The sequence below is a fragment of the Carcharodon carcharias genome, chromosome 2 (assembly GCF_017639515.1).
Source record: "Carcharodon carcharias isolate sCarCar2 chromosome 2, sCarCar2.pri, whole genome shotgun sequence".
Classification (NCBI taxonomy): Eukaryota; Metazoa; Chordata; class Chondrichthyes; order Lamniformes; family Lamnidae; genus Carcharodon; species Carcharodon carcharias.
The window spans coordinates 85,387,477-85,415,079 of NC_054468.1; the positions used below are offsets into that span (position 1 = coordinate 85,387,477).

Here is a 27,603-nt window from a genome sequence, read left to right on the forward strand (position 1 = left end):
AAGTTCTTCCCCTGTTTCCCACAGGCGGGCTATTCGTGGCTCTGCGCCGGGAGTGTGGAAAGACCCTGGAGCAAGATGGCGGAGCAGCAGCGGTTAAGGGAGCGGCTTGAGCGGCAGGCATTGGGAGCGTTGCTCGGGGGCTGTAGGTACTGGGCCCGACAGGCCGCCACTCTAAATCGCCTTCCTTCTCCTAAAGCCTGGGGCTCCCGGGACAGAGTTTGTTTCTGTGCCCCGGCCCTTCACAACCTGCTCACCACCTCCCCGTCACCAAGACAACCCATATCCACCTCTTTAACATCGCCGACTTCACCCCCTCTGAGATGGATCATCGACGACTGAAACCTCACCTTGTGTCCGGGGAAGGGGGCTGGGGTTTCGGGATGCTCCTGAGAATCAGATCCACCCCCTTCCTCCCAGCAGATGGGCCCTGACTGAGGCTGTAGGAGGGAGTCCTGAAATTTCCAGGTCTTTTCCCATGGAGGGTGCCCGCCCTTGATGGTGCCACTGCCCATGGCGCTGGGGCACTTGGGGACCCAGCTGCTGCCACCCTCGCGGGAGTCCGAGAAACCGTGGGCTTCACACACTCACCTGCCAGCTTTCCCGCTCACTCACTCCTATTGCTCAGATCTTTGTGGCAGCTTGTTATCAAACATCCTCGACATCTGGTTATGCCCCTCCAGTTGGACAGCCGTTTTTTGACTCCTTGGCAATCCAGCGCTCCTTTGTTTGAAAGCTGACCTTTGTGTGTTTTTGTTGTGGTGTAGAGATTGAATTATAAAATTATGAATGATGACTTGCTTAATTCTCATTTTTGCTACTAATCTGCAAAATATAAATAGGGCCTGCTCTGGGATCCTAGCTTGGAGTTCTGTCCTAGCTTCCTGAAATATAGCAGACTAAAACAAGTTAGTTTTCAGAACACAGCCTGAGTTGATTCAGAGGTGATGGAGAAAGCATCAGACCACCTGAAGTCAGTTATCACACTTCCTGATATGTGATTATGCAGCTGTCAAATAACAGAGTTAAACTCGTTAGAACAGCAGCTTCCACAACCCCTGCCTGTAGGCTGTGCCAAATCAGTAAACATCTCTTCATGTTTCTCTTGAAATTGTCCTGTGACAGGAATCACATAATGAGTGTTCTGCTTGGATCTCAATCTGCGCTGGCTTAAAGGAAGAGCATTGTCTGTGGCAATGTCTTGTTCAGGAGGGTCCAGACAAGGATCTCTCTCTCTCTCTCACTCTTTAGCAGTGGATGGGAGCAAGATGCCACCACAGTTTCCACAGTCTGACTGGTCAATTTTGTGTTTGTGTGGTGTGGCCCATTGTACTTAGTCAATAATGATGGTTAGTTTTGAATCGGGAGCTGAACTGTATTTTATTTATTCTTGGGATGTGCGCTGTATTGGAAAGGTCACACTTATTTGCCATCTTCCTAAGCATAGAATCATTTTCATGATCATATAGAGTGGGTCTGGAGTCAGGTGTTTACCAGGCCAAGTAAGGCAGTGGGCTCCCTTCCCTGAAGTACATTAGTGAACTAGTTGAGTTTATCAGATCATTCAACTGTCATTGTTGTAAAGTTCCAACTACCAGTGACCATTCTGTTGAAAGGACGACACAACATACCATGGTTTTATTTGTACTCTGGTCCTCATGGCTACTAGTTCATTATTAACCCCAACAGGCTACAGTACCTGTTCACAGAATGTGCATAGCCAAGGTAATGAATGTGAGACAAATGAAAGTGGCACCCATCCACCATGGTTGGGCTGCGATCCCAATGACAATCCTGTGAGGACTGACTGGGCTGTGGGACATGAACTGTTTTTTCACCCATCCCATCTTCTTTCTCCTGAAGCTACTGATCTGCCTTTGGTGGGGGTGAGATCCCATCAAAGGGCCCACCAGTCCTCCTGCACCTTGCTTAAGCACACATCGTTTATTGTTGATCCTGCCTGTTATGTGAATGTTGGCAGCTTATTCAGCCCTAGGGAGCAACACAGTTGAACCTGATCCTGTTCTTTCCCAACATTTTTTAGGTAGGGCCCTGCATAATAATAGTGGGAAACAGGCTGAATTCTTTTGCACTCATTCCATTTCCCACAGCTCCTTGGCAGTTTTGCGGCATTAAGGATAGTTACAGCATCCCTTAACACTGATGTATATTTGGTCTGATAATTGAGCACAGACTGCCTATTGACCTTGGCACCTTGTGTCCTGTATGGCTTAGTGTTATAGGCAGTAGCTGTATCCCTTTGAAAGGTGGCTGTAATTTTTCCTGGGCTATTGATAATTATATAACATGTTGGAGCTATGCTGAGTTGGAGTGAACAATTTCAGGGATAGGTAATCCAGAGGAACTGTACATTGAGCTCTCCAGCATAAGTGTCAAAGCTAGACTCTTCTGGGCCATATACTTTATCGTTGCTTAGGATAGTGATTTGAATTAGCCAGTTGGAGACGGGGAGGAGGTAAACTACTTAAACAGTCTTAACAGCAGTGGGAATCATACTGATGCCGCCTTATTTACTTTTTGTATTTACTGCAGACTCTAAGCTACTGGACAAATCTGACCTGCAGGCAGCCCTCACAGAGAGACTTCAGAGTGAAAAATGTGACCTGCAGCCTATCAGGTATGGATAGGAGTGTCCCATAATGTAGTTTTAAGGTCGTGTGTGTTTTTTAAAATTCATTCACAGGATGTGGGCGTCGCTGGTTGGACCAACATTTATTGCCCTTCCCTAATTGCCCTTGAGAAGGTGGAGGTGAGCTGCCTTCTTGAACTGCTGCAGTCCATGTCGTGTAGGTACACCCACAGTGCTGTTAGGAAGGGAGTTCCAGAATTTTGACCCAGCAACAGTGAAGGAATGGTGATATATTTCCAAGTCAGGATGTTGAGCGACTTGGAGGGGAACTTCCAGGTGGTGGTGTTCCCATGTGTCTGCTGCTCTTGTCCTTCTAGATGGTAGTGGTCGTGGGTTTGGAAGGTGCTGTCTAAGGAGCCTTCGGGAATTCCTGCAGTGCATCTTGTTGATGGTGCACACTGCTGCTACTGTGTCGGTGGTGGAGGGAGTGTATGTTTGTGGATGTGGTGCCAGTCAAGCAGAATGCTTTGTCTTAGATGGTGTCAAGCTTCTTGAATGTTGTGGGAGCTGCACTCATCCAGGCAAGTGGGGAGTATTCCATCACATTCCTAACTTGTGCCTTGTAGATGGTGGACAGGCTTCGGGGAGTCAGGAGGTGAGTTACTCGTCGCAGGATTTCCAGCCTCGGACCTGCTCTTGTAGACACAGTATTTATATGGTTAGCCCAGTTCAGTTTCTGGTCAATGGGAATACCCGGAAGTTTGATAGTGTGGGATTCAGTGATGGTAATTCTGTTGAACATCAAGAGGCAATAGTTAGATTCTCTCTTGTTGGAGATGGTCGTTGCTGGCACTTGTGTGGAGCGAATGTTACTTACCACTTGTCAGCCCAAGCCTGGAAATTGTCCAGGTCTTGCTGCATTGGACATGGACTGCTTCAGTATCTGAGGAGTCACGAATGGTACTGAACATTGTGCAATCATCAGTGAACATCCTCACTTCTGACCTTATGATGGAAGGAAGGTAACTGATGAAGCAGTTGAAGATGGTTGGGCCTAGGACACTACCCTGAAGAACTCCTGCAGTGATGCCCTGGAGCTGAGAAGACTGGCCTCCAACAACCACAACCATCTTCCTTTGTGCTGGGTATGACTCCAACCAGTGGAGCGTTTTCCCCATGATTCCCATTGACTCCAGTTTTGCTAGGGCTCCTTGATGCCAAACTCTGTCAAATGCTGCCTTGATGTAAAGGGCAGTCACTTTCATCTCACCTCAGGAGTTCAGCGTTTTTGGCCATATTTGAACCAAGACTTTAATCAGGTCAGGAGCTGAGTGGCCCTGGCGGAACCCAAACTGGGCATCAGTGAACAAGTGCTGCCTGATAGCACTGTTGATGACTCCATCCATTACTTTGCTGATGATTGAGAGTAGACTGATGCAATTGTAATTAGCCAGGTTGTATTTGTCCTGCTTTTTGTGGAGAGGACGTACCTGGGCAATTTTCCATATTGCCGGGTAGATGCCAGTGTTGTAGCTGTACTGGAACAGCTTGGCTCGGGGCGTGGCTACTTCTGGAGCTCAAGTCATCACTGCTATTGCTGGAATATTGTCAGGGCCCATAGCCTTTGCAGTATCCAGTGCCTTCAGCCATTTCTTGATATCACGTGGAGTGAATTGAATTGGCTGAAGATTGGCATCTGTGATGCTGGGGACCTCTGGAGGAGGCCGAGATGGACCATTCACTTGGCACTTCTGGCCTGAAGATTGTAGCAAGTGCTTCAGCCTTATCTTTTGCACTGATGTGTTGGGCTCCAATGTCATTGAGGATTGGGATATTTGAGGAGCCTTCTCCTCCAGTGAGTTGTTTAATTGGCCACCGCCATTCATGACTGAATGTGGCAGGACTGCAGAGTTTAGCTCTGATCCGTTGGCTGTGGGATCACTGAGCTTTGTCTATCACTTGCTGATTATGCTGTTTGACATGCAAGTAGTCCTGTGTTATAACTTCACCAGGTTGATACCCCATTTTTAGGTATTCCTGATGCTGCTCCTGGCATGCCTTCCTGCACTCTTCATTAAACTAGGGTTGATCCCCTGGTTTGGTGGTAATGGTAGAGGGGGGATATGCTAGGCTATGAGGTTACAGATTTTGTTCGAGTAGAATTCTGCCACTGCTGATGGCCCACAGTCCTCATAGATGCCCAGTCTTGAGTTGCTAGATCTGTTTGAAATCTATTCCATTTAGCATGGTGGTCATGCCACACAACTATGGAGGGTATCCTCAATGTGAAGGTGGGACTTTGTCTCCACAACGACTGTGCGGTGGTCACTCCCACGGTGAGGTTGATATCAGGCATGTTTTTCCCTCTTGTTGGTTCCCTCACCACCTGCCGGAGACCTAGTCTAGCAGCTATATCCTTTAGGACTCGACCATCTCGGTCAGTAGTGATGCTACCGAGCCACTCTTGGTGATGGACATTGAAGTCCTCCCACCCAGAGTATATTCTGCACCCTTACCACCCTCAGTGCTTCCTCCAAGTGGTGTTCAACATTGAGGAGCACTGATTCATCAGCTGAGGGAGGGCAGTACGTGATAATCAGAAGGAGGTTTCTTTGCCCATGTTTGACTTGATTCCATGAGGCTTCATGGGGCCCGGTGTCGATGTTGAGGATTCCCAGGGCAACTCCCTCCTGACAATACCACTGTGCCGCCACCTCTGCTAGGTTTCTCCTTGCCAGTGGGACAGAACATATCCAGGGACGGTGATGGTGGTGCCTGGGACATTATCTGTAAGATATGATTCCGTGAGGATGACTATGACAGGCTGTTGTTTGAATAGTCTGTGAGACAGCTCTCCCAATTTTGGCACTAGCCCCCAGATGTTAGTAAGGAGGACTTTGCAGGGTCAATAGAGCTGAGTTTGCCATTGTTGTTTCAAGTGCCTCGGTCAATGCTGGGTGGTCTGTCCAGTTTCATTCCTTTTTTGTGACTGTAGCGTTCTGAGTGGCTTGCTAGGCCATTTCAGAGGACATTTAGGAGTCAGCCACATTGCTGTGGGTCTGGAGTCACATGTAGGCCAGACCAGGTAAGGACGGCAGATTTCCTTCCCTAAAGGACATTAGTGAACCAGATGGGGTTTTACAACAGCAACAATGGTTTCATAGTCATCATTAGACTTTTAATTCCAGATTTTTATTGAATTCAAATTCTACTAACTGCTGTGTTGGGACTGAGCATTCCCCTGGCTCTTTCGATTACTAGTCCAGTGACAATACCACTATACCATCAACTACCCCCATGGATCCTCTGAATACAAATCTAAAGTTTTAAATCAGTGTCTCATGAATTGCCATTTAACAGACACCATGGCTTTGGTAGAGTACACACACCTGAGGGTTTATGTCAATAGCAGCTTTTCCCTTTGTATTTCAGGCTTGGCAGCTTTAATAGTAATCTGTTCCTGATTGGATTTTAAAATTCTTAGCCTTGTATTCAAATTCCCCCAAGGTCTTGACCCTCCCTATCTCTGTGACTACCTCCAAGAGTTGTGCATTCTTCCAATTCTATCCTCTTGCATGTCCCTGATTTCTTCTGAGCCATCACTGGAGGCTGTGCCTTCAACTAGCTAGGCCCTAAAATCTGGAATTCTATCCCTAAACTGTCTCTCTCTCTCTCTCTCTCCTGTAAGACATTCCTTAAAACCTAGCTCTTTGAGCAAGTTTACCACTAACATGAATCATTATCAACATCCTGAGGGTTACCATTGACCAGAAACTGAACTGGACCAGCCATATAAATATTGTGGCTACAAGAGCAGGTCAGAGGCTGGAAATTCCGTGGTGAGTAACTCACCTCCTGACTCCCCAAAGCCTGTTCACCATCTACAAGGCACAGGTCAGGAGTGTGATGGAATACTCTCCATTCGACTGGATGAGTGCAGCTCCAACAACCCTCAAGAAGTTCAACACCATTCAGGACAAAACAGCCCACTTGATTGGCACCCCATCGACCACCTTAAACATTCACTGCCTCCACCACTGACGCACAGTGGCAGCAGTGTGCACCATATACAAGATGCACTCAGCAACTCACCAAGGCTGCTTCAACAGTACCTTCCAAATCTGTGACCTGTATCACCTAGAAAGACAAGGGCAGCAGATGCATAGGAGCACCACCACCTGCAAGTTCCCCTCCAAGCCATACACCTTCCTGGCTTGGAAATATATCGCTCTTCCTTTGCTGTCCCTGGGTCAAAATCCCAGAACTCCTCCTCTAACAGCACTGTGGATGTACCTACACCAAATGGACTGCAGCGGTCCAAGAAAGTGGCTTGCTGCCAACTTCTCAAGGGCAATTAGGGATGGGTAACAAATACTGGCCCAGCCAGTGACACCCACATTCCATGAATGAATACATTTTTAAAAACTTGGTCATATGTCCTAATATCTTTCTTTGCTTGGTGTCAGGTTTTGTTTGATTCTGCTCCTGTGAACATAAATAGGAACAGGAGTATGCCATTTGGCCCATTGAGCCTGCTCTACCATTCAGTAAGATCATGGCTGATATATCTCAACTCCACTTACCTGCACTGTCCCCATATCCCTTAATTTCCTTACTACACGAAAATCTATTAATTTCTTTGTTGAATGTACAGGTACTGGACCCCTTAACCGGCGTCCCAAAATCCAGAAGGACCCGAAAATCGGGTCCTGCCCTGGAAACTACAATCCCCACCTAGCATTGCTCTCTGTCATATTCGGATCACAGCACACTGATCCCCTGCTCTTTGGGTGTAGGATTAACAGCGGAAGCTAGCCTGATTCGCCCCTCATCCCTTCCTTTCCCCAACCCAACTGGGTCCTGATCGGTGGAGAGATCAGCCTGCCTTTAAGGTATGCTATCCCCCCCGGAACCAAAGTCCTGAAAATCCCTGTACCCAGTACGCATCCGGTCCCAAGTTTCCCGGATACGGGGTCCAGTACCTGCACTTGATGACTGAGCATCCACAGCTCTCTGGAGTAGAGCATTCCAAAGATTCACATCCCTCTAAGTGAAGAAATTTCTCCTCATTCTGAGTCAGAAATGTCCGACCCCGTATTTTGAAACTGTGACCCTAGTTCCAGACTCTCCAACCAGGGTAAATATCCTCCCAGCATTTAACCTGTCAAGCCCCTTAAGAATTTTATATATTTCAATGAGATCACCTCTCATTCTTCTAAACTCTAAGGATATTTAAATCTAGTCTACTCAATTTCTCCTCATGGGAGTACGCCCTCATCTCAGGAACCAGCCTAACGAGCCTTCATTGCACTTCCTCGACTTTCCTTAGTTAAGGCTTACCAAAGCCCTATTAAGAGGCTTTCTTTGCTCTTCTCTCATACGTCAATCCCTTTGTTAAAAAAAAGGTAACATACTATTTGTTTTCCTTATTGTTTGCTGCACTTTTGTGTTAACTTTTTGTGATTCAGTTATAAGGACGCCCAGGTCCCCATGAATACCAATATTTCCCAGTCTCTCACTATTTAATAAATGTTCTGCATTTATATTTTTCCTACCAAAGTGCATAATTTAACATTTTATTATATTCCATCTATCACATTCTTGTCCATCACTCAACCTGCCTATATCCCTTTGCAGCTTCTTTGCTTTCCCCTTACAACTTTGTATTGTCAGAAAACTTGGATATATTACACTTGGTCCCCTCATCTAAGTCCTTGAGATAGGTTTTAAATAGCTGAAACCCAAGGGCCTTGGGATATTTTACTATATTAAAAGTTAAAAGTGTTATATAAATGCCAGTTGTTACTAGATTCCTATTTGACCATGTGACTATACTTTCATCTGCTGAATCAGTGGACAGCAGTGGTATTCGTTCATGGGCTATGGGTGTTGCTGGCTAGGCCAGCATTTATTGCCCATTCCTTGATCAGAGGGCATTTAAGAGTCAGCCACATTGCTGTGGGTCTGGAGTCACGTGTAGGCCAGACCAGGCCAGGTAAGGACAGCAGATTTCCTTCTCTAAAGGACATAAGTGAACCAGATGGGTTTTTACGATGATCAGCAATGGTTTTGTGGTCATCATCAGACTTTTAATGCCAGATTTTTATTGAATTCAAATTTCACCATCTGCCATGGTGGCATTTGAACCCGGGTACACAGAGAATTACCCTGGGTCCCTGGAATGCTCATCCAGTGATAATACCACTACGCCATTGCCTCCCCCTAGTGTAGTGATACGGACTCAACAGGCTGCTGTTCTGTGCTGATCCCTGTTACAGTAGCATTAGGGACACTACTGTTAGTCCATGCCTCAAGATCGGGGTTAGGAAAGATTGGCCAGGGCTCCGTGTTCCTGCTTAAATGTAGACATTCACATAAATGTCAGGTGGGAACAGGCTCAGGCTTGGCTTTGATCCCTCCATGACGGTACTGTCTGCTGATGTTTGCTGTCTAGGAGCAGGGTTGAAGATTGGCTGCTTGGGTGATGTATGGAGGGCAACGACAATTTTGGAACTGCGCCCTGAAGAAAGAGGAGAGAAGGAAAAGGACTTGTATTTTCATTGTACCTTTTATGAAATAGGAGTATCGCAAGGTGCTTCGCAAACAACAAAAATAAATACTTTTGAAAAGTAGTTGCTGCTTTGTGAGAAAATCCCTCAGTGTTGTTGCTTTGACCATAGCCATTCCTCAGCTGTCAGCTCAGAACTGAGAGTAGGATGACCACTGGCAGATTTACGTGGTCTGAGAGAAAATGGATGGGAGAAGGTCAGAGTAAATACTGGCAAACTATCAGGCATCCTCCCACTTGTTCTCAAACTCTCCTTCTCTGGTGGTCTCTCTATCTTTGACTCTCTTTCGATCTCACTATTTCGCATGTGTGTTCTCTTTTCTCACAAGCTATTCCTGTTCAACTGTTTCCAGTATATTGTTCTTTGTGCGTATTTCTTTCTCATACTCTTCCATGCTGTGTGCACATCCTATCCTATCATTCTCACACACCTCATCATCAAGTGGCAGGTACTGTTTAAGTAACATTTTTTTTATTCAGTGGATGTGGGCATCGCTGGCTAGGCCAGCAATCATTGCCCATCCCTTTCATCCTTGTTCAGAGCGCATTGTCAACCACATTGCTGTGGGTGTGGCGTCACGTGTAGGCCAGGTAAGAATGACAGCAGATTTCCTTCCCTAAAGGGCATTAGTGAACCAGATGGGTTTTTATAACAATCGACAATGGTCTCAAATTGCACCATCTGCCATGGTGGGGTTCGAACCTGAGTCCCCAGAACATTATTCTGGATCTCTGGATTACTGGTCCAGTGACAATACCATCTCCTCTTCCTGGTGTCTGTGCCTTAAGCTGCTGAGGCTTTGAGCCCTGGAATTTGTAGAAATAAATAGAGTCATAGAACTTATAGCACAGAAAGAGGCCCATCTTGCCTGTGCTGGCTGTTTGAAAGAGCGGTCATGCTTAATTTGACATTCCCACATTTTGTTCATAACCCTGCAAATTCTTCATCCTCACGTACCTGTCCAACTCCATTTTTAAATTATTTATGGAACCATAGGTAGCATGTTCCAGATCCTGACAATTCCTTGAGTGAGAAAAAAGCCTAATCTCCCTATTGCTGAAAAGGGAGGTGTTGTTGAAGCTTTTTGTCTTGCACCCGTATTAAGGAGAAAAGGGTTCTGAATGGTTGGCAAGTTAACTCTGATTGGTTGAGCCATTGCCAAGGAGAAAGCAATGGGGGAACTATAGGTTCCCCAAGCTCCCAGGTAATTCAAAATTGTTCTGATTGTTTGAAATTTAGCACTCTTGTGTTTGTCCTGATGAAAGGCTTCAGCAACATGTCTCTCTTTCAGCAGTGTTCAAGTTTTGTATTGCCAAACGACTATTTCTAAACTCCCTGATAGATATTTTGCCAATTAAATCCATTAGCTGCACTTTTGAGGGTGAACAGGTTCAAGGAGTCAATAGCATGTACACAAAAGTCTACTTTTAGGAATGTATGTTAGCTTAAAAGGCTGTTTTTTTAATGAAGTCTAAGCATGGGCAATATCCATATTTTCCAAATGGATTTGTGCCAGTCATACTCAGTTATACTGAGGAATATGTTTCATTTTGTTTCTGCTCAAAATTTTTCTCAAATTATATGGAGAATTCAGCAGTTAAAAAGAGTCTGCTTGTGTGTATGTAATTGAGGTGGGGCACATAAAGTTCTGATTACTCCTCTCTTGTTGCTTCTGTTTTGTGTTCTGTTACCTGCAGAGGGTGGGAGACAATTGAAATGAAGAAAGAATATGCCTTTCTTTGGACAATTTTTCCTTAAATTTTCAAAAGAAATCAATGATTTTTGGAGCCAACTTTATTGTTGACGGCTAGGGAAGATTATTCTAATGTTAATCTCACCTATGAGACAGACGTCCTGTTTTCTCATAGCTGGGAGATAAAGGAGAGAAAAAGGGATTTAAAAAATACCTACTCTTGGGAGGGAAATGAATGGAGGGTTTAGAGTGAAGTGAGTGACAGTAGAGCAAGTAGGAAATTATGCTGTTTGACCAAGCTTTGGATCACCTGTCCTAATATTGCTTTATTTGGTTCAGGATCAAATTTGGTTGGCTTACACTTCTGTAAAGCATCTTGAGCTGTTTTCTGTGTTAAAGACACTACATAAGAGCTGATTGCTGTTGTCATGTAATAATGCCAGTGAGTTTAATTGCTTTCCTTATAGAGAAAAATACATTGTGGATATTATTTTTGATAACTCTCCCTGAACTAGCGATTCCTTCAAATGGGTTTTACTGCAGCAGTGTTATATTAAGTATTTGTTTGCTTAGTTTGTAGGCGCAGTGCATCTGAAATCCATTCTTGGACTACAAAAGCCTCACTCCTGTTGCTGATAATTGTATTTTCTTCTCTCCCATATGTTAGCCCAGCCTTGGATGGGACGCAGAATGAAGTGCTGCTGCAAAAAGGCACCCAGACCTGGATCCGGCAACAGGATGAGTTGACAGAGCTTCACAGAAATCGTGGAGATGTAGGTATCAGTGCTAAATGGAAAGGCTTCCCTACAGGCACTCCCAGCTGTGCTGTTTTTGGTGCTTGGAGATTGAATAACTGAATCTTTTCTTCAGTAGATTGAGGGTCAGCCGAGACTCCATATTCCCATGGGTTTTATTGTGACTCTGCACCTCCCTTGAAGCCCTCCTGGTATATTCTGTAATTTGACTCTCACTAATCAGTGGGAAATTTTTCTCCCCTCCTCTTCAGGCTGTTGTAGGGATGCAGTTCCATGGCCACAAGCTTGCCTTTGGTGCCTCTACAAGAATTTGGCCATTCTTAATGTGTGATTCGAGACTGGGTATGGAGAGGTTATGGATGTGGAGGCATCAGAAGCCAGTCCTGCCCTCACTTGATGCCAGCATGTACTTTCCAGCAACATCTCAATGGATAATGATTAGATGCTGGAACCTTGATTGATTTTACCTCCCTGCTCATCCCTCCCTTATCCAAGGCCACTGAAGCCAATTGCAGTGTCTCTGTTGATCCGTGGCTGTTCCTGGGTCAAGAATCATCGCTATCTGTGCCCCACAATTCTTAAGTGCTAAAATTGGCATCAAGGTGCAGGTTCCCATATTTGATGAGTTTTTTCTGTCATTGGTGTTTAGTTGATGTGTGATGATGCAAAGACGTAAAATCAGGACACTCTCGAGTCGAGGTCAAGTCTCCCATTGGTATTCATGATGGATCGGGTGGGGGTGTCCTGCATAGAGCTCCTTGTCTGTTTATAGGATGTGGTATTGGGGCACAGTGTGTGGGTGTTGGGTTGCTGTACCCATGGAATGTACAAGAATGTATGTGTTGGTGCCTTCAGGAGAGAAGGGAGAAAATTGGGAGGAAGTTATGTTAAATCTTCAGAGATCACCGGTTTGGCCTCAGCTGGGACATCGTCTAATTGTGGCAACTTACTTTAGAAAGGATGTTAAGCCTTAGAGAGGGTACAGAGACTTACTAAAATGGTACCAGGGATGAGAGATTTCAAGGAAGAGACTGGAGAAGCTGAAATTGTTCTTAGAGCAGAGAAGATTAAGGGGAAATTTAGTAGAGGTGTTAAAATGTATGAAGGGTTTTACTAGAGTAAGCAAAGAGACACTGTTTCCACTGACAGGAGGATTGATAATCAAAGGATTATAATAAGGATTTAATATAAGTGGCAAAAGAACCAGAGGGGAGATGAGAATTTTTATGATGTTGTGAGTTATAATGATCTGAAATGCACTGCCTGAATGAGTGCAGGAAACAGATTCAATGGTAACTTTTAAACTGAAATTGGATAGATAATTGAAAAGAAAAAAAAAATCAGGGCAATGGGGAAAGATTCAGGGAGTGTGACTCATTGGATAGTTTTTTCAAAGAGCCAACATGGATGCGATGAACTGAATGGTGGTCTGCTGTGTTGAAAGATTCTTTGCTTTGATGATTCTAGGTGGAGCAGAGCATTTACAGTCATGTGTTTCAGCTCATTGATTTTTAGTTTCCAATGAAGAACGCCATGTCAAGCCAAAAAGTACAGCAGTGGCAAAATATATCTGGGACTTTGTACAATGTGCAAGAAATCAGCCTACGGGAACGTGGAGCCTATACCTGGAACCTAAATAGTCAGCGTTTTTTTATATATTCGTTAATGGGATGTAACCAAAGCCAACATTTATTGCCCATCCCTATTGCCCTTAAGCAGGGGTTGGTGAGTCAAATACAACTGAGTGGCTTGCTAGGCCATTTCAGAGGGCAGTTAAGAGTCAACCACATTGTTGTGGGTCTGGAGTCACATGTAGACCAGACCAGGTCAGGACAGCAGATTTCTTTCCCTGAAGTGGGCCAAATAGGTGCTTCCACCTGCCAAACCCCACATAGTGCAAAAGGCAGAATGATGATTGTGACATTTATTTATGGTGGCTTGGGCCAGAATCATGAATGCCTCAAATTAGCAAGTGGCGATGGGAGGCCTGTGCTGTACACTTCCATTTCACAGAAAGTTAGGGCACTGAAACAGGGGATATAGTGACGTTATGGTAGTGTCACTGCACTAGTAATCCAGAGGCCCAGGCTCATGCTCTGGGGACATGGGTTCAAATCCGACCATGGCAGCTATTGGAATTTAAATTCAATTAATAAACCTGGAATACAAAAGCTAGTCTCAGTAACGGGGACCATGAAACTCAGTAATGATGACCATCAAACTATAATCAATTGTAAAAACCCATATGGATCCACAAATATCCTTAAGGGAAGGAAATCTGCCATCCTTACCTGGCCTAGGTGTGACTCCAGACACACAGCAATGTTTTTAACTTAACTGCTCTCTGAAATGGCTTAGCAAACCACTTAGTTCAAGGGCACTTAGGGATGGGCAACAAATGCTGGACTTGCCAGCGACGTCTGCAACCCATGAAGGAATTTTTAAAAAAAAGCCATTGTAGAATCATAATATTACAGCACAGAGACAGCTCATTCGGCCCATCAAGTCTGTGCTGGTGTTTTACTCCCTTGAGCCATTGTTGTCGCATTGCCTTGATTGCTGCTTAATATTCCTCATTTTCAAACAGCTGCTTAATTTCATTCTAAAAGGATGGACTGTGCTTCAACAACAGGTTGTGACCCAAACTTGGCACCCTAACTAGATCATAACCATAATGAATTTTTTTGATGACATTAAATTTGTTTTCTCTTCTAACTGTTTTAGTGGCCAGTCAAAATGTCTGTCACTTCTTGCCTTATAATTCTTCACAATCTTGATGGTGTAGATTCAAAAGTTCACTAGTTAAATGGAGACTCCCCTCCCTGTTTAGTTACTTCATTTACATCAGTCAGATGTATCTGAAGGAATTAAATATGAGCAGTTGGGTTTATTTATATGGTTTAAAAATTGTATGCAGTAGAAGCTTTGGTTTTTGTACTTTATGCAGTTTTGTGGCGATATTTTTTCTTCTTCCTCTCTTGCCCAGCTTGCACAAAGCATGATCGAACTCAACTGCAGACTACAGCAAAAGGACCGGGAGATCCTGACCAATGAAGCCAAGTAAGTTAGTGGGGAGTTAAGACTCTGGTTCCTTTTAATGTGGATGGTCAAAAAGGCCTATCTGCCTGGAATTGGATGCATTTTTGCATTGAACTACATGACACAGAATGATTCAGCCCAATAGGTCATGACCATAATGAATTTTTGATGATATTAAATTTGTTCCCTATTGTAACTTTTATTGACCAGTCGAAATTGTCTGTCTCTCCTTGCCTTATAACTCTTCACATTCTTAATGGTGTTAGATTCAAAAGGTGTTTTACCTTCTAAATAGTAGTCTTAATTCCATGAGCCTGTCTTGTTCCAATATCCTTTTGTTCCCAGCTGCTTTTACTTGCCTGTTCGCCACCAATCTAACTTATCTTTAAATGTTGACGTGGTCTCTGCTTCAATCACTGACTCTGACCTGGGTACAGTTCTATCACCACCGTCTAACACTGGAGAACTGTACATTGTAACAGAGCCACTATTTTGGAATTAAACATCTCTGCATGGTGGGCTTCAATAACAGGTGGCTGACGGAGAGGAGAGTCCTGGCTATAGTGGTAGGCAGAATCGGGGGGCGTCGGGAGAGGCGCTGGCAGCCAGATGTACGTCTCGCCCACAGTAAAAGGCATCCAGAGGCTCGGTGCCTACTCCATCAGGTGTGTCAAGAGACTCAAGTACGTGGAGCATTCCCGTCTGATCTTGCTTCAGTCCGGGCAGAATTTTTCATCGGTGTGAGGTCTTAAATCCTCCTTTGGGAGCCTCCACCTCAACTTGAGCTGTCTCTCAGAAATTCCCTCTGAGCCATTTCATTCGATATGGAGGGATTTCCTGCATGGGCTGCTCCTGCACATTAACTCTTCCTAGTCTTCATCTTCCATCTGGGCGTGCCATCTTGCCATCCAGCCAAGGCAGGGTGCTCCAATAGAGGTCTCTCTGTTTGGAAGTCCTCCTCTGCACTTGTGGTGATCTGGGCTGCACACTGTTGCACAGGGCAGATCCAACAAACAGGTCCCTTGTAACCTTGGTCCATGTTTCATGTATAATGCAACTGCAGCCCCTGTTTGATTATTTGAGAGGCCTACTGCTCTCTTTCTTGCTCCACTTCAGGGCTTTTCCTGATTTTTGGCCATCTGATGTAGATCGGGACAATTAAGTCCAAGGATCTGCTTCTGGGCCTGGCCAAGGTGGCCATGAGAGACTCAGGACAGTCATGGCCCAGGGGCTGTGGCTGCCTGCCTCTCTTCCATGCTCTTGTTCACGAACAGGTGGTCTTGGTGATGGATCATCCACTATCCACCAGTATGCAAAAAGCCTTCGTGACTGGTGGACACCATAGGGACTAGTTTTGTTGACAACAGGAATAGTATTATAACTAAGTTCAGAGTATCCCAATGTTTGCTTCAAAGTAATTAAAAAATAAATGAAACAAAAATCTGAGAACTTTGATTGGCCTGCTCATTGCTGCTGTAAAATGTATCCAGCTGATTGGCTGGTTGCCTTTTTGAGTTTGAACTTTTACCTTGTAAAGCTGAATATGAAGTGAAAAAAGAAAATCACTAACATGGCGGATGAGAAGAAAGCACCAATTTCCAAGAAGGGTGCCAAGAAAGCCAAGAAGAGGAAGCGATCCAGGAAAGAGAGTTACTCCATCTACGTCAATAAAGTGATGAAGCAGGTTCACCCGGACACCGGCATCTCCTCCAAAGCCATGAGCATCATGAACTCGTTTGTCAACGACATTTTTGAGTGCATCGCGGGTGAGGCTTCCTGCCTGGCCCATTATAACAAGCACAGCCCCATCATTTCCCGGGAGACCCAGACCACCGTGCCCCCGCTGCTGCCCGGGGAACTGGCCAAGCACGCCGTGTCGGAAGGGACAAAGGCGGTGACCAAGTACACCAGCTCCAAGTAAAACTCCACAATGGACTGAAAAACAAACTCCAGTCGTGCATTCCGTTGTCCTGCAACCCACTGTTCTTTTTAACAACATGTCTTCCTGACTCTGCCCTAAACCCTTTGCATTTAATCTTGTATCCATGTTCCCCTCATCCTAAATCCTTCAATCCCTTGAAACTGTCTGTTTTTGTCTCCTCTGGCCTTTCTCTTCATTGTTTTAAATATCTTTGAACACCATAAACAGTTTTTTCAAATCATCCTTTAATCTTTTTGGCTCTTACAAAAACAGGCATAATCTTGCAAATCTTTGGATTTGCACTTCCTCAAATAAAACAGGTTCGTCTGAAAATGTGCTGTGTCACCTCTGTTCCCTCAATGTTATGCTGGAAAGCATAGTGTAAACTGCAAGCAAAATAAAATGGGGTCTGAGAAAGTGGGCTTAGAATGCCACTGAGCCAACTTTGATGTTCCCTCATAGATTGCAAATAGTAATAAATTTGTTAGCTTTTCTCAGTATTAGATGAATGTTTCATATCTATTGCCTCGGAAAGTTTTTGATTTATCCCTGATAGTGTTTCAGCCAGAATCACTCAGACCAACATTGGCAGACTGGATTTTGTAAATGGAGAGATGCAGAGGCTAGAGCAATCAGGCATTAAGGAGCTTCAGGAAGTTTGCAATGCAGGGGATATGCTAGAAAATTATCTTTAAGTCAAATGTGATAATTCTGTCATTAATGCCTTATGTGATTATATTAGGGCAAGTCGTGTTAATATTAATAAGTGAATCTGATCATTACAGTTACTCTCTACTTTCATCCAACTCTGAAATGAGGCACCTTAATTACTTGTATTAAGCCTTGCCTCACTGAATGGTAAATTGGTTGTCTCTGGAGATTTAGGTGCCCCTCGCTTTTTGGCAAGAAGGGGCACCTATTTTCGAGATGCAAGTTGCAGGACAAGGTGCAGATAAATACTCCATTGGCTGGATTGACAGGTCAGTTAACAAAGTGGATTCATTGTGGAACCAGTACAAACATAGAAACAAGAAGCAGGAGTAGACCATTCAACCCTTTGAGCCTTCTCTGCCATTTAGTAAGATCATGGCTGATCTGATAGTAACCTCAAAATTGCATCCTGCCTACCCACGATTACCTATCACCCCCTTGATGGCCAAGAATCTATCCACCTCTGCCTTAAAAATATTCAAAAACTCTGCTTCCTCTGCATTTTCAGGAAGAGTTCCAGAGACTCATGACTCTCTGAGAGAAAAAATTTCTCCTCAACTCTGTCTTCAATGAGTGACACTTTATTTTTGAACAGTGACCCCTAGTTCTAGATCCTCCTACAAGAGGAAACATCCTCCCCACATCCATCCTGTCAAGACCCCTCAGGATCTTAAATGTTGCAGTCAAGTCGCCTCTTACTCTTGTAAACTCCAGTGGATACAAGCCTAGCCTGTCCAGCCTTTTCTCATAAGACAACCTGCCCATTCCAGGTATTAGTCTGGTACGTCTTCTCTGAACGGCTTCCCACGCATTTACATCCTTCCTTAAATAAGGTGACCAATACTGTGCACAGTACTCCAGATGTGGTCTCACTAGTGTTTTGTATAACTGAAGCCTAGCCTCCCAACTTTTGCATTCAGTTCCCTCTGCAATAACTGAAAACATTCTATCAGCATGCCTAACTACTTGCTGTACGTGCATACTAGCCTTTTGCAATTCATGCACTCAGACAGCCAGATCCCTCTGCATCTCAGAGCTCTGCCATGTCTCACCATTTACATATTATGCTCCTCTTTTATTCTTCCTGCCAAAATGGACAATCTCACACTTTCTCACATTAAACTCCATTTTCCAGATCTTTGCCCACTTACTTAACCTATCTATATCTTTTTGTAGCCTCCTTATTTCTTCTTCACTTTCCTACCCATCTTTGTGTCATCAGCAAATTTGGCACCATCCCATCCATCCCTCCATCCAAGTAATTCATATAAATTGTAAACAGTTGAGGTCCCAGCACTGATCCCTGTGGCACACCACTCGTTACATTTTGCCAACCTGAAAAAGACCCATTATTGCCTACTCTCTGCTTCCTGTTAGCCAGCCAATTTTCTATCCATGCCAATATGTTACTCCCTGTACCATGAGTTTTTATTTTCCGCAATAGCTTTTGATGTGGCACTTTATCAAATACCTTCTGGAAATCTAAATACAGTACATCCACCAGTTCCCCTTTATCCACAGCATGTTACTTCCTCAAAGAACTCCAATAACTTGGTTAAACGTGATTTCCCTTTCACAAAACCATATTGACACTGCCTGATTACCTTGAACTTATCCAAGTGACCTGCTATAGCTTCTTTAATAGTAGCTGTGAACATTTACCCTATGACAGGTGTTAAGCTAACTGGCCTGTAATTTCCCGCTTTCTGTCTCCCTCTCTTTTTGAATAATGGAGTTATGTTTGTTATTTTCCAATCTAACGGGACTTTCCCTGAGTCTAGGGAGTTTCGGAAAACTAAAACTAATGCAACAACTATCTCACTAGCCACTTCTTTTAAGACCCTAGAATGAAGTCCCTCAAGATCTGGGCATTTGTCAGCCCATAGCTCCAACAATTTACTCAGTTCCATTTCTCTGGTGATTGTAATTTTCTTGAGTTCCTCCCTCCCTCCCAATTCCTGATTTATAGCTGCTTCTGGGATGTAACTTGTATCCCTTATAGTGAAGACTGATGCAAAATACCTGTTCAATTCATCTGCCATTTCATTGTTTTCCATGATCAATTCTCCAGACTCACTTTCTAGAGGACCAACGCTCACTTTGTTAACTCATTTCTTTTTTAAATATAGAAACAATCTTTTTATTTTCTGGCTGGCTTTCTCTCATACGTTGTTGGGAGAGACTAAGCTGAAACTCTCAGTGTATTAAGGTTGCTTTGCATCAGTAAGAATGTAAAGGAAGTTAAAAAACTAACTATAACAATCATTATTTTATATGGCTAACCTTTTTCTGCATTGACCCTTTGCTTGATGCAGTTTAATTGCTTTTACGTTTGTTTTAACTTGCTTGTCAATAGTCTAGCTTTGGAAGGTTCAGAGACAATCCTGTGGGACAAATGACCCAATAAATAGTGCCCGGTTCAGAATAATTTTGAGATGAAGTATGATGGGGAGTGTTAGTACAATACTTAATCCATTATCAAGCAAATCTCCCTCAGATAATACACTTTTTAAACAAGAGAAATTTTAGACATTGAAAAATAAAGGTATTCTGGTCTTAAAATGTACAGTCAAATTGCTGTTAAATAAGTAGAGTTCATACAGAGGTCAATTTTGAGTTTGCTGCTATTGAGTAAAACACTGGGCAAATTCATATGGATGCAACATCCTTAAGAGACTACAGTACAGGTAATTGGGCTGTAGTACTTTTTGTTCCTAGAGAGTTTCATCTTTTTATATATACCTCCTTTGGAGCATGGCTCAGAAAATTTATTTTGTTATTTGAACGTGACAGACAATCTGAATGCTGGGTGTACAATTTCTATAATGTAGATACTGCGCTGGCGTATTACATTGCAACTTTCATCATTTCATTTTGTCCAATAAATAAAGAGTAACAACAGTTTGTTAGTTTTGGCCATGCCTCTGCTGTAATCTGACCAAATAAAGCCAAAGTACCAGCTATACGCAACCCGTTGTGGTTGTTCCGTTCATTAATTTGCGCAGAAAATATAATCGTGATCCATACCCATCTATTGCACACATGTAATCTGTGTAAACCCTCCAAGTAAAACCTGCACTTTGTATCCTGATGGGTTTCAGAATAGTGGAGTACCACAAGCGAATTAAGAAGCTGGAGGTTGAATGTCGGGAGCTGCAGACTAACCTGCAAGACTTGGAGCGAGCCAATCATACACTGAAGAACGAATACAACACTCTCCACGTCACCTTCAGCAACCTTGAGGAGCGGCTGCAGAAAATGGCCGATGAGAACCGTGAACTAATCACAAGGTGGATGAGTGAGAAAACACAGGACTCGAGCAGGCTAAATATAGAGAATGAAAAGGGCTCCAGGTAAATGCTGCAATTCAATTATATTTGATTTGCCACTGTCATATAAAAGTGAAATCGTACCCTCTGGGGATAAAGACAAGTGCTGAGATTTTGTATCCTTCTTTTCTCTAGATCTTGTGGCTGAATCACTGCATTTTGATGAGCCAATTGCTTCAGAATTTTATTTCTTGCCATTAGTCAAAGATATGGTCTTTCCATGCCTTGCACATGCCCAACAACTCCCCTTCCCTTTGATGTACCACTCTTAATTTTCAACATGTTTTTCCTCTTCCCTTAGCCTCTCTTCTGGTGCCAAAGCTGCCTGTAGGATGCTTTTATTTCTTCTGTTGTAAAATAAAACACGTTTTCCACGCAACAGCTTTTAACTAACGAAGTCCAAGTCTGTTCAAGGCTTGAGTCCTAATCTCAATTCTTCAAACACTTCTCACACACTCCTGAATACAAGATAAAAGAAACTAGTCGTTTTAGAATGAGATGACGTAAGGTGGTATGAACACCAGCTTCACTTGTTGGGCCGGGTGCATGTTTCTTTTTTTGTATTCGTTCATGAGATGCGGGCATTGCTGGCTAGGCCAACCTTTTTTGCCCGTCCCTAATTTCCCTTGAGAAGGTGGTGGTGAGCTGCCTTCTTGAACCACTGCAGCCCATGTGGTGTAGGTACACCCACAATGTTGGTAGGGAAGGAGCTCCAGGATTTTGGCCCAACGACAGTGAAGGAATGGTGATATATTTCCAAGTCAGAATGGTGAGTGGCTTGGAGGGGAACTTGCAGGTGGTGATGTTCTCATGTGTCTGCTACCCCTGTCCTTCTAGATGGTAGTGGCTGTGAGTTTGGAAGGTGCTGTCTAAGTAGCCTTGGTGAATTCCTAGTGTATCTTGTAGATGGTAAACACTGCTGCCACTGTGCGTTGGTGGTGGAGGGAGTGAATGTTTGTGGATGGGGTGCCAATCAAGCGGGTTGCTTTGTCCTGGATGGTGTCAAGCTTCTTGGGTATTGTTGGGGCTGCACTCATCCAGGCAAGTAGAGAGTATTCCATCACACTCCTGACTTGTGCCTTGTGGAGGTGGACAGGCTTTAGGGAGTCAGGAGGTCAGCCACTCGCCACTGGATTCCTAACCTCTGACATGCCCTTGTAGCCATTGTATTTATATGGCTAGTCCAGTTCAGTTTCTGGTCAATGGTAATCCCCGGGATGTAGACAGTGGGGGATTCAGCGATGGTAATGCCATTGAATGTCAAGAGATAGTTAGATCCCGCATTGTTGGAGATGGTCGTTGCCTGAGGTGCAAATGTTACTTGCCACTTGTCAGCCCAAGTTTGGATATTGTCCAGGTCTTGCTGCATTTGGACATGGACTACTTCAGTATCTGAGGAGTCACAGATAGTGCTGAACATTGCGCAATCATCAGCGAAAATCCCTGTATCTAAACTTATGGTGGAAAGAAAGTCATTGATGAAGCAACTGAAGATGTTTGGGCCTAGGACCCTACTCTGAGGAACTTCTGCAGTGATGTCCTGGAACTGAAATAATTGACCTTCAACAGCCACAACCACCTTTGTGCTAGGCATGACTCCAACCAGTGGGGAATTATCCTTGATGCCAAACTTGGTCAAATGCTGCTTTGATGCCAAGGGCAACCACTCTCATCTTGTCTCTGGAGTTCAGCTCTTTTGTCCATGTTTGATCCAAGGCTGTAATGAGGTCAGAAGCTGAGTACCCCTGGCGGAACCCAACCTGAGCATCAATGAACTGGTTATTGCTAAGCAAGTCCCGCTCGATAGCACTCTTGATGACTCCTTCCAATACTTTACTGATGATCGAAAGTGGACTGCTCGGGCGGTAATTGAATGAGTTGGATTTGTCCTATTTCTTGTGTACAGGACATACCCGGGCAATTTTCCACACAGCCGGGTAGATGCTAGTGTTGTAGCTGTACTGGAACAGCTTGGCTAGGGGCATGGCAAATTCTGGAGCACAAGTCTTTAGTACTATTGCTGGAATATTGTCAGGGCCCATAGCCTTTGCAATATCCAGTGCCTCCAACCATTTCTTGACATCACATGGAATGAATCAAATTGCTGAAGATTGACATCTGTGATGCTTGGGACCTCCAAAGGAGGCCGAGATGGATCATCCATTCGGCACTTCTGGCTGAAGATTGTTGCAAATGCTTCAGCCTTATCTTTTGCACTGATATGCAGGGGGCTCCCCAATCATTGAGGATGGGGATATTTGTGGAGCCTCCCCCTCCAGTGAGTTGTATAATTGTCCACCACCATTCATGACTAGATGTGGCAGGACTGCAGAGCTTAGATCTGATCTGTTGATTGTGGGATCACTTAGCTCTGTCTATCGCTTGCTGCTTATGCTGTTTGGCAGCGTGTAGTCCAGTGTTGTAGCTTCACCAGGTTGATACCTCATTTTTAGATATGCCTGATGCTGCTCCTGGCATGCCCTTCTGCACTTTTCATTGAACCAGAGTTGATCCCCTGGCTTGGTGGTAATGGAAGAATGAGGATATGCCAGGCCATGAGGTTACAGATTGTGGTTGATTACTGAATTCTGCTACTGATAGCCCACAGTGCCTTACGGTTGCCTAGTCTTGAGTTGCTAGATCTGTTCAAAATCTGTCCCACTTGACACAGTGGTAGTGCCACACAACATGATGGAGGCAATCAATGTGAAGACTGGACTTTGTCTCCACAAGGACTGTGCATTTGTCACTCCTACCGATACTGTCATGGACAGGTGCATCAGCGACAGGAAGTATGTTTTTCCCTCTTGTTGGTTTCCGCACCACCTGTTGCAGACCCAGTCTAGCAGCTATGTCCTTTAGGACAAGCCAACTCGGTCTTAGTGTTGTTACCGAGCCACTCTAGGTGATGGACATTGAAGTCCCCCCACCCAGAGTACATTCTGTACCCTTACCACCCTCAGTATTTCCTCCAAGTGGTGTTCAACATGGAGGAGTACTGATTCATCAGCTTGTCGGGGGGAACTGTATGTGTTGATCAGCAGGAGGTTTCTTTGCCCATGTTTGATCTGATGCCATGAGACTTCATGGGGTCTGGAGTCCATGTTGAGGACTCCAGAGAAACTCCCTCCCGACTGTATGGCACTGTACCACCATCTCTGCTGGGTCTGTCCTGCCAGTGGGACAGGACATACCCAGGGACAGTGATGGTGGTGTCTGGGACATGAGCTGTAAGTTATGATTCCATGAGTTTGACTATGAGAGACTGTTGCTTCACTCGTCTGTGAGACAACTCTCCCAATTTTGGCACAAGTTCCTAGATGTTGGTAAGAAGGATTTTGCAGGGATGAGCGTTTGCCATTGTCATTTCCGGTGCCTAGATGCTGGGTGGTCCTTATTGACTTGTTTTTGGCGGTTGGTACAACGGACTGACTTGCCAGGCTGTTTCAAAGGGCATTTAAGAATCAATCACGTTACTGTGGGTCTGGAGTCACATGTAGGCCAGACCAATCAGGACAATAGATTTCCTTCCCTGAAGAACATTAGTGAACCAGATGGGTTTTTACAACAATGGTTTTGTGGTCGTTGTTAGATTTTTTATTCCAGTTTCTTTATTGAATTCAAATTCCACTATCTACCATGGTGAGATTCGAATCCCTGTCCCCAGAGGATTACCTTGGATTTCTGGATTACCGATGCGTTGACATTAGCACTATGCCACACCCCCACCCCCACACTGCACTGTGCTGCACTGCAAATTCTATGTAATCTCACAGGTGACTCTTCTTATCAACTGTTGCTTCCAGTCTCCTGTCTTGTTCCTTCCTTTCTTGTCTTTATTCAATTCTATGATGGTTGGATCTCCTTAGAACTTGGCTTCATTTTTTAATTGTGATTATCTGCTTCACACGCTCTTTCTTCTGTTTTAATCCCTACTACTAAAACTGAGCTTGGTATTCTGACTGTTTTATTCCAGAAGGCTAGTTGGAAATTATTGGAGCCACTCATTACTCAGTCTCGCATTTATTTAGAGAGTGAAACATTACACACATACACCTCCTAACTTAACCATACTGCAGTTTCCATACACGTCTCTTTGTATCTAATCAAGTGAAACCCCAATCAATGCCCTCGACCTGCATAAAATTAGCACAATTGATACACAATTAACACAGCCTCCTATTCTAAATCATTATTTCCCAGGATCTCAGAATGCATTGAACTCCTTAACCTCCTTCAATGTTCAAAACACTTGGGTGCCACCTACTCAAGGCTTCCATTTTACCTTGTCTTTTCTCCTCTTTATGTTTGGTGTTTGCTACCTTGTGAGCCTTCACATGGAACTTGGCTTCTGATATAAATTAAAGTAAATTGACTGTGGAGTATGCAGCCACCTAGTCCATCGAAGTCTGGCTCAGTCAGTGACTGGTGGCAGAGGCAACTCGTTCCATTGAATGAAAAGCAGAATGCTGTGAATGCTGGAAACCTGAAATGAAAACAGAACATGCTAGAAATACTCAGGTCAGGCAGTATCTGTGGGGAGAGAAACAGAGTTAGCATTTCAATTGGTTTCTCCATAGATGCTGCCTCACCGGCTGAGTATTTCCAGCATTTTCTGCTTTTATTTCTGGTCCATTGAACCTTTGCTGAGGTCAATGACTTATGGCATGAGCAGCCTGGTGTACCAGAATCTGACTCAGTAAGTTCCTGGTCAGAAACAAAATCTCCAAGTTGGATAGGTTACCTCATACCCATTCTTTACTGCAATATGTCCAGTTATCCATTCATGTTTCTGTAATTTATTCATTATTTTCTGTCATTATCCAGGTATCTATTCACTGTACAATATCTCACTTTTTTTTGTGGCAGATCATTTATCCTCCTCGGAGGAATTGGAACATTGCCTGTGATGCCCACGAATCACAAACGCACGGATCTGCCGCTTGCTGAGAAGGTGAAGGTTGTCGCGGCCTTACAGGGCCCGAAAGCCTCCTATGCCTCGGTGGCCAAAATGTTCAGCATCTCAAAGAGCCAGGTGGGGCGCATTAGCCAGAACAGGGAGAGGATTCTGGAGGAATGGCGGCAGAATGCCAACCCCAACCGCAAGAGGAAGAGGAAGGGGAAGGACATTGAGGTTGAGGACGCTCTTCTGTTATGGTTCCAGCAGGCTGTGGGTGAAGGAGTCCGTGTCTCAGGCCCCATGCTGAAGATGAAAGCCAAGGGGTTCGCAGAGGACCTGGGCCACGACGACTTTGAGCCGACTGATGGGTGGCTTTCGCGATGGAAAGCCCGGAACAATATTGTTTTTAAGAAGGATTCCAGTGAGCGGCATGATTATGATGGTCCTGTGGCAGATGGCCGGACTCCGGAAAAGGCTGAAGTCGGAGCCAGAGTGACTGATATTGGCCATAATGTGACCTTGCTCGACGCAATCCAAATTCTGTATCGGGCCTATGGGAACATGGAGCAGACTGCCTGTGCTGATCCCTCTCACGGAGCCCAGTTGATAAAAGATGCGACCTGCTCAGGTCCAAGGCTCCCTGGGGATGATACAGGCTCAGCCAATTCCCGTCCCCCCTTGCTCCCAACAAAACAGGAGGAGCCGCCCAGCATGCAGCTCAAGTCTGAGGACAGTAGCGTCATGGCCAAGAGGCCCCGCCTGGAGGTTTCACCACAGGAGCACATGGCTGTTGGAGCATTGCCAAGCACAGCCTCTGCCATCACCAATAACGAGGCACTCGAGTGTGTGAGCAAGCTGGGAAACTGGCTTCAGCTTCAAGGACCGTCGGGAATTTACGAGCCAATGCTGTGCATGCTACGGGACGTTCAGACTGCAGTGGCAACTTCCCTGAGGTAGACATTGGGGTTTGTCGGAGATGAAAAGAAAGTTACAAAAAATTGGAATGTTGGAAACGCACCTGTAAAAAAGAATAATTTGTTGGGATGTTTTGTTGGAACTGGAAAAAGGGAAGACCAGGACAGAAAGCTCTTACAAAGGTTTTTTGGTTTTCAGTTCTGATGGGCGGCTGTGGCTTCAGCTATCAAGGCCCCAAGCTCTGGAATTTTCTCCCTAAACCTTTCTCTCTGTCTGTGTCTCTCTTCTTCATTAAGATGTTTCTTAAGATCTACCTCTTTGATTAAGCTTTTAGCCACTCATCTTAATACCTCTTTATGTGGTTTGGTATCAATATACTCCTGTGAAGCGTGTTGGGAACTTTTACTATTGCTTTATAAGTGCAGGTTGTTGTAGATGGATCCTAACTGTAACATTAGCACCTGAAAAAGAATTGACTAACCTATTGTGCATCTCTGGTGCTTTCTATTTTGATTTCTGACTTGAACTGATTTCTCAATCGTTTTTATACACTTATCTGGGGTACGTTATATACTGAACAGTGTGAGGAAATGAAAGTATGTTGTATGATATAGGTAAAAAAAACTCCCCTAATTTATTTAGAGAAGCCTTTTTTATATTTACAATAATAAAGGGGTAGCTGAGTCCAATGCTGGCTACATTTTAGCATTTAGTACAATTGATTCACTATTTAACTAGGTTTAATGTTTGTAAGGGTATCAAACAGATGTTAATTTCAGTACTGAAGACTGCATCATGTGTGTTAACTGCCAGACTATATGTTGGACTGAAAAGCATTCCACACTACAGCTTAAATGGAACAGGCCACCCTTACTAGAATGAACATTGGCAGTATTATACCGCAGGTGGTCATGGAATGGTCTCAGCTGGTGTGAGGCACTGTGGTGTAACTGAATGTTTGCTGCTGTTCCCACTTCATACAATAAAATAGTACAGTGTCTTAAGCCTGGAATAAACTGCACATTATTTATGATCTCTATGTTAGTGTAGAGCTATTGACACAGAAGTAAGATTGAGATTTAGAAAAGGGAGAGATTTAATATGGATTCTAAACCCACTTAAACAAATGGAGCTATTTAGTGTGGCAAGTAAGGTTGCATGGGGACCTGGTTGACAGACTTGTC

General features: G+C 44.3%; 2 protein-coding genes across 2 annotated transcripts in view; both read left to right on the plus strand.

Moving 5' to 3' along the window:
* LOC121288582 lies at positions 1-27,423 on the plus strand. Its single transcript, XM_041207195.1, has 6 exons — positions 1-142; positions 2,551-2,635; positions 11,517-11,622; positions 14,591-14,664; positions 20,377-20,628; positions 25,474-27,423. The coding sequence occupies exons 1-6, from the start codon at positions 76-78 to the stop codon at positions 26,459-26,461; spliced, it is 1,572 nt and encodes a 523-aa protein (XP_041063129.1). The 5' UTR covers positions 1-75; the 3' UTR covers positions 26,462-27,423.
* LOC121288561 (autophagy-related protein 16-1-like) overlaps positions 26,347-27,603 on the plus strand; it is a 58,167-nt gene continuing 56,910 nt past the window's right edge. The window contains exon 1 of the mRNA XM_041207184.1: positions 26,347-26,457. The gene's annotated coding sequence lies outside the window, so the exon portion shown is untranslated. The remainder of the gene's footprint in view (positions 26,458-27,603) is intronic.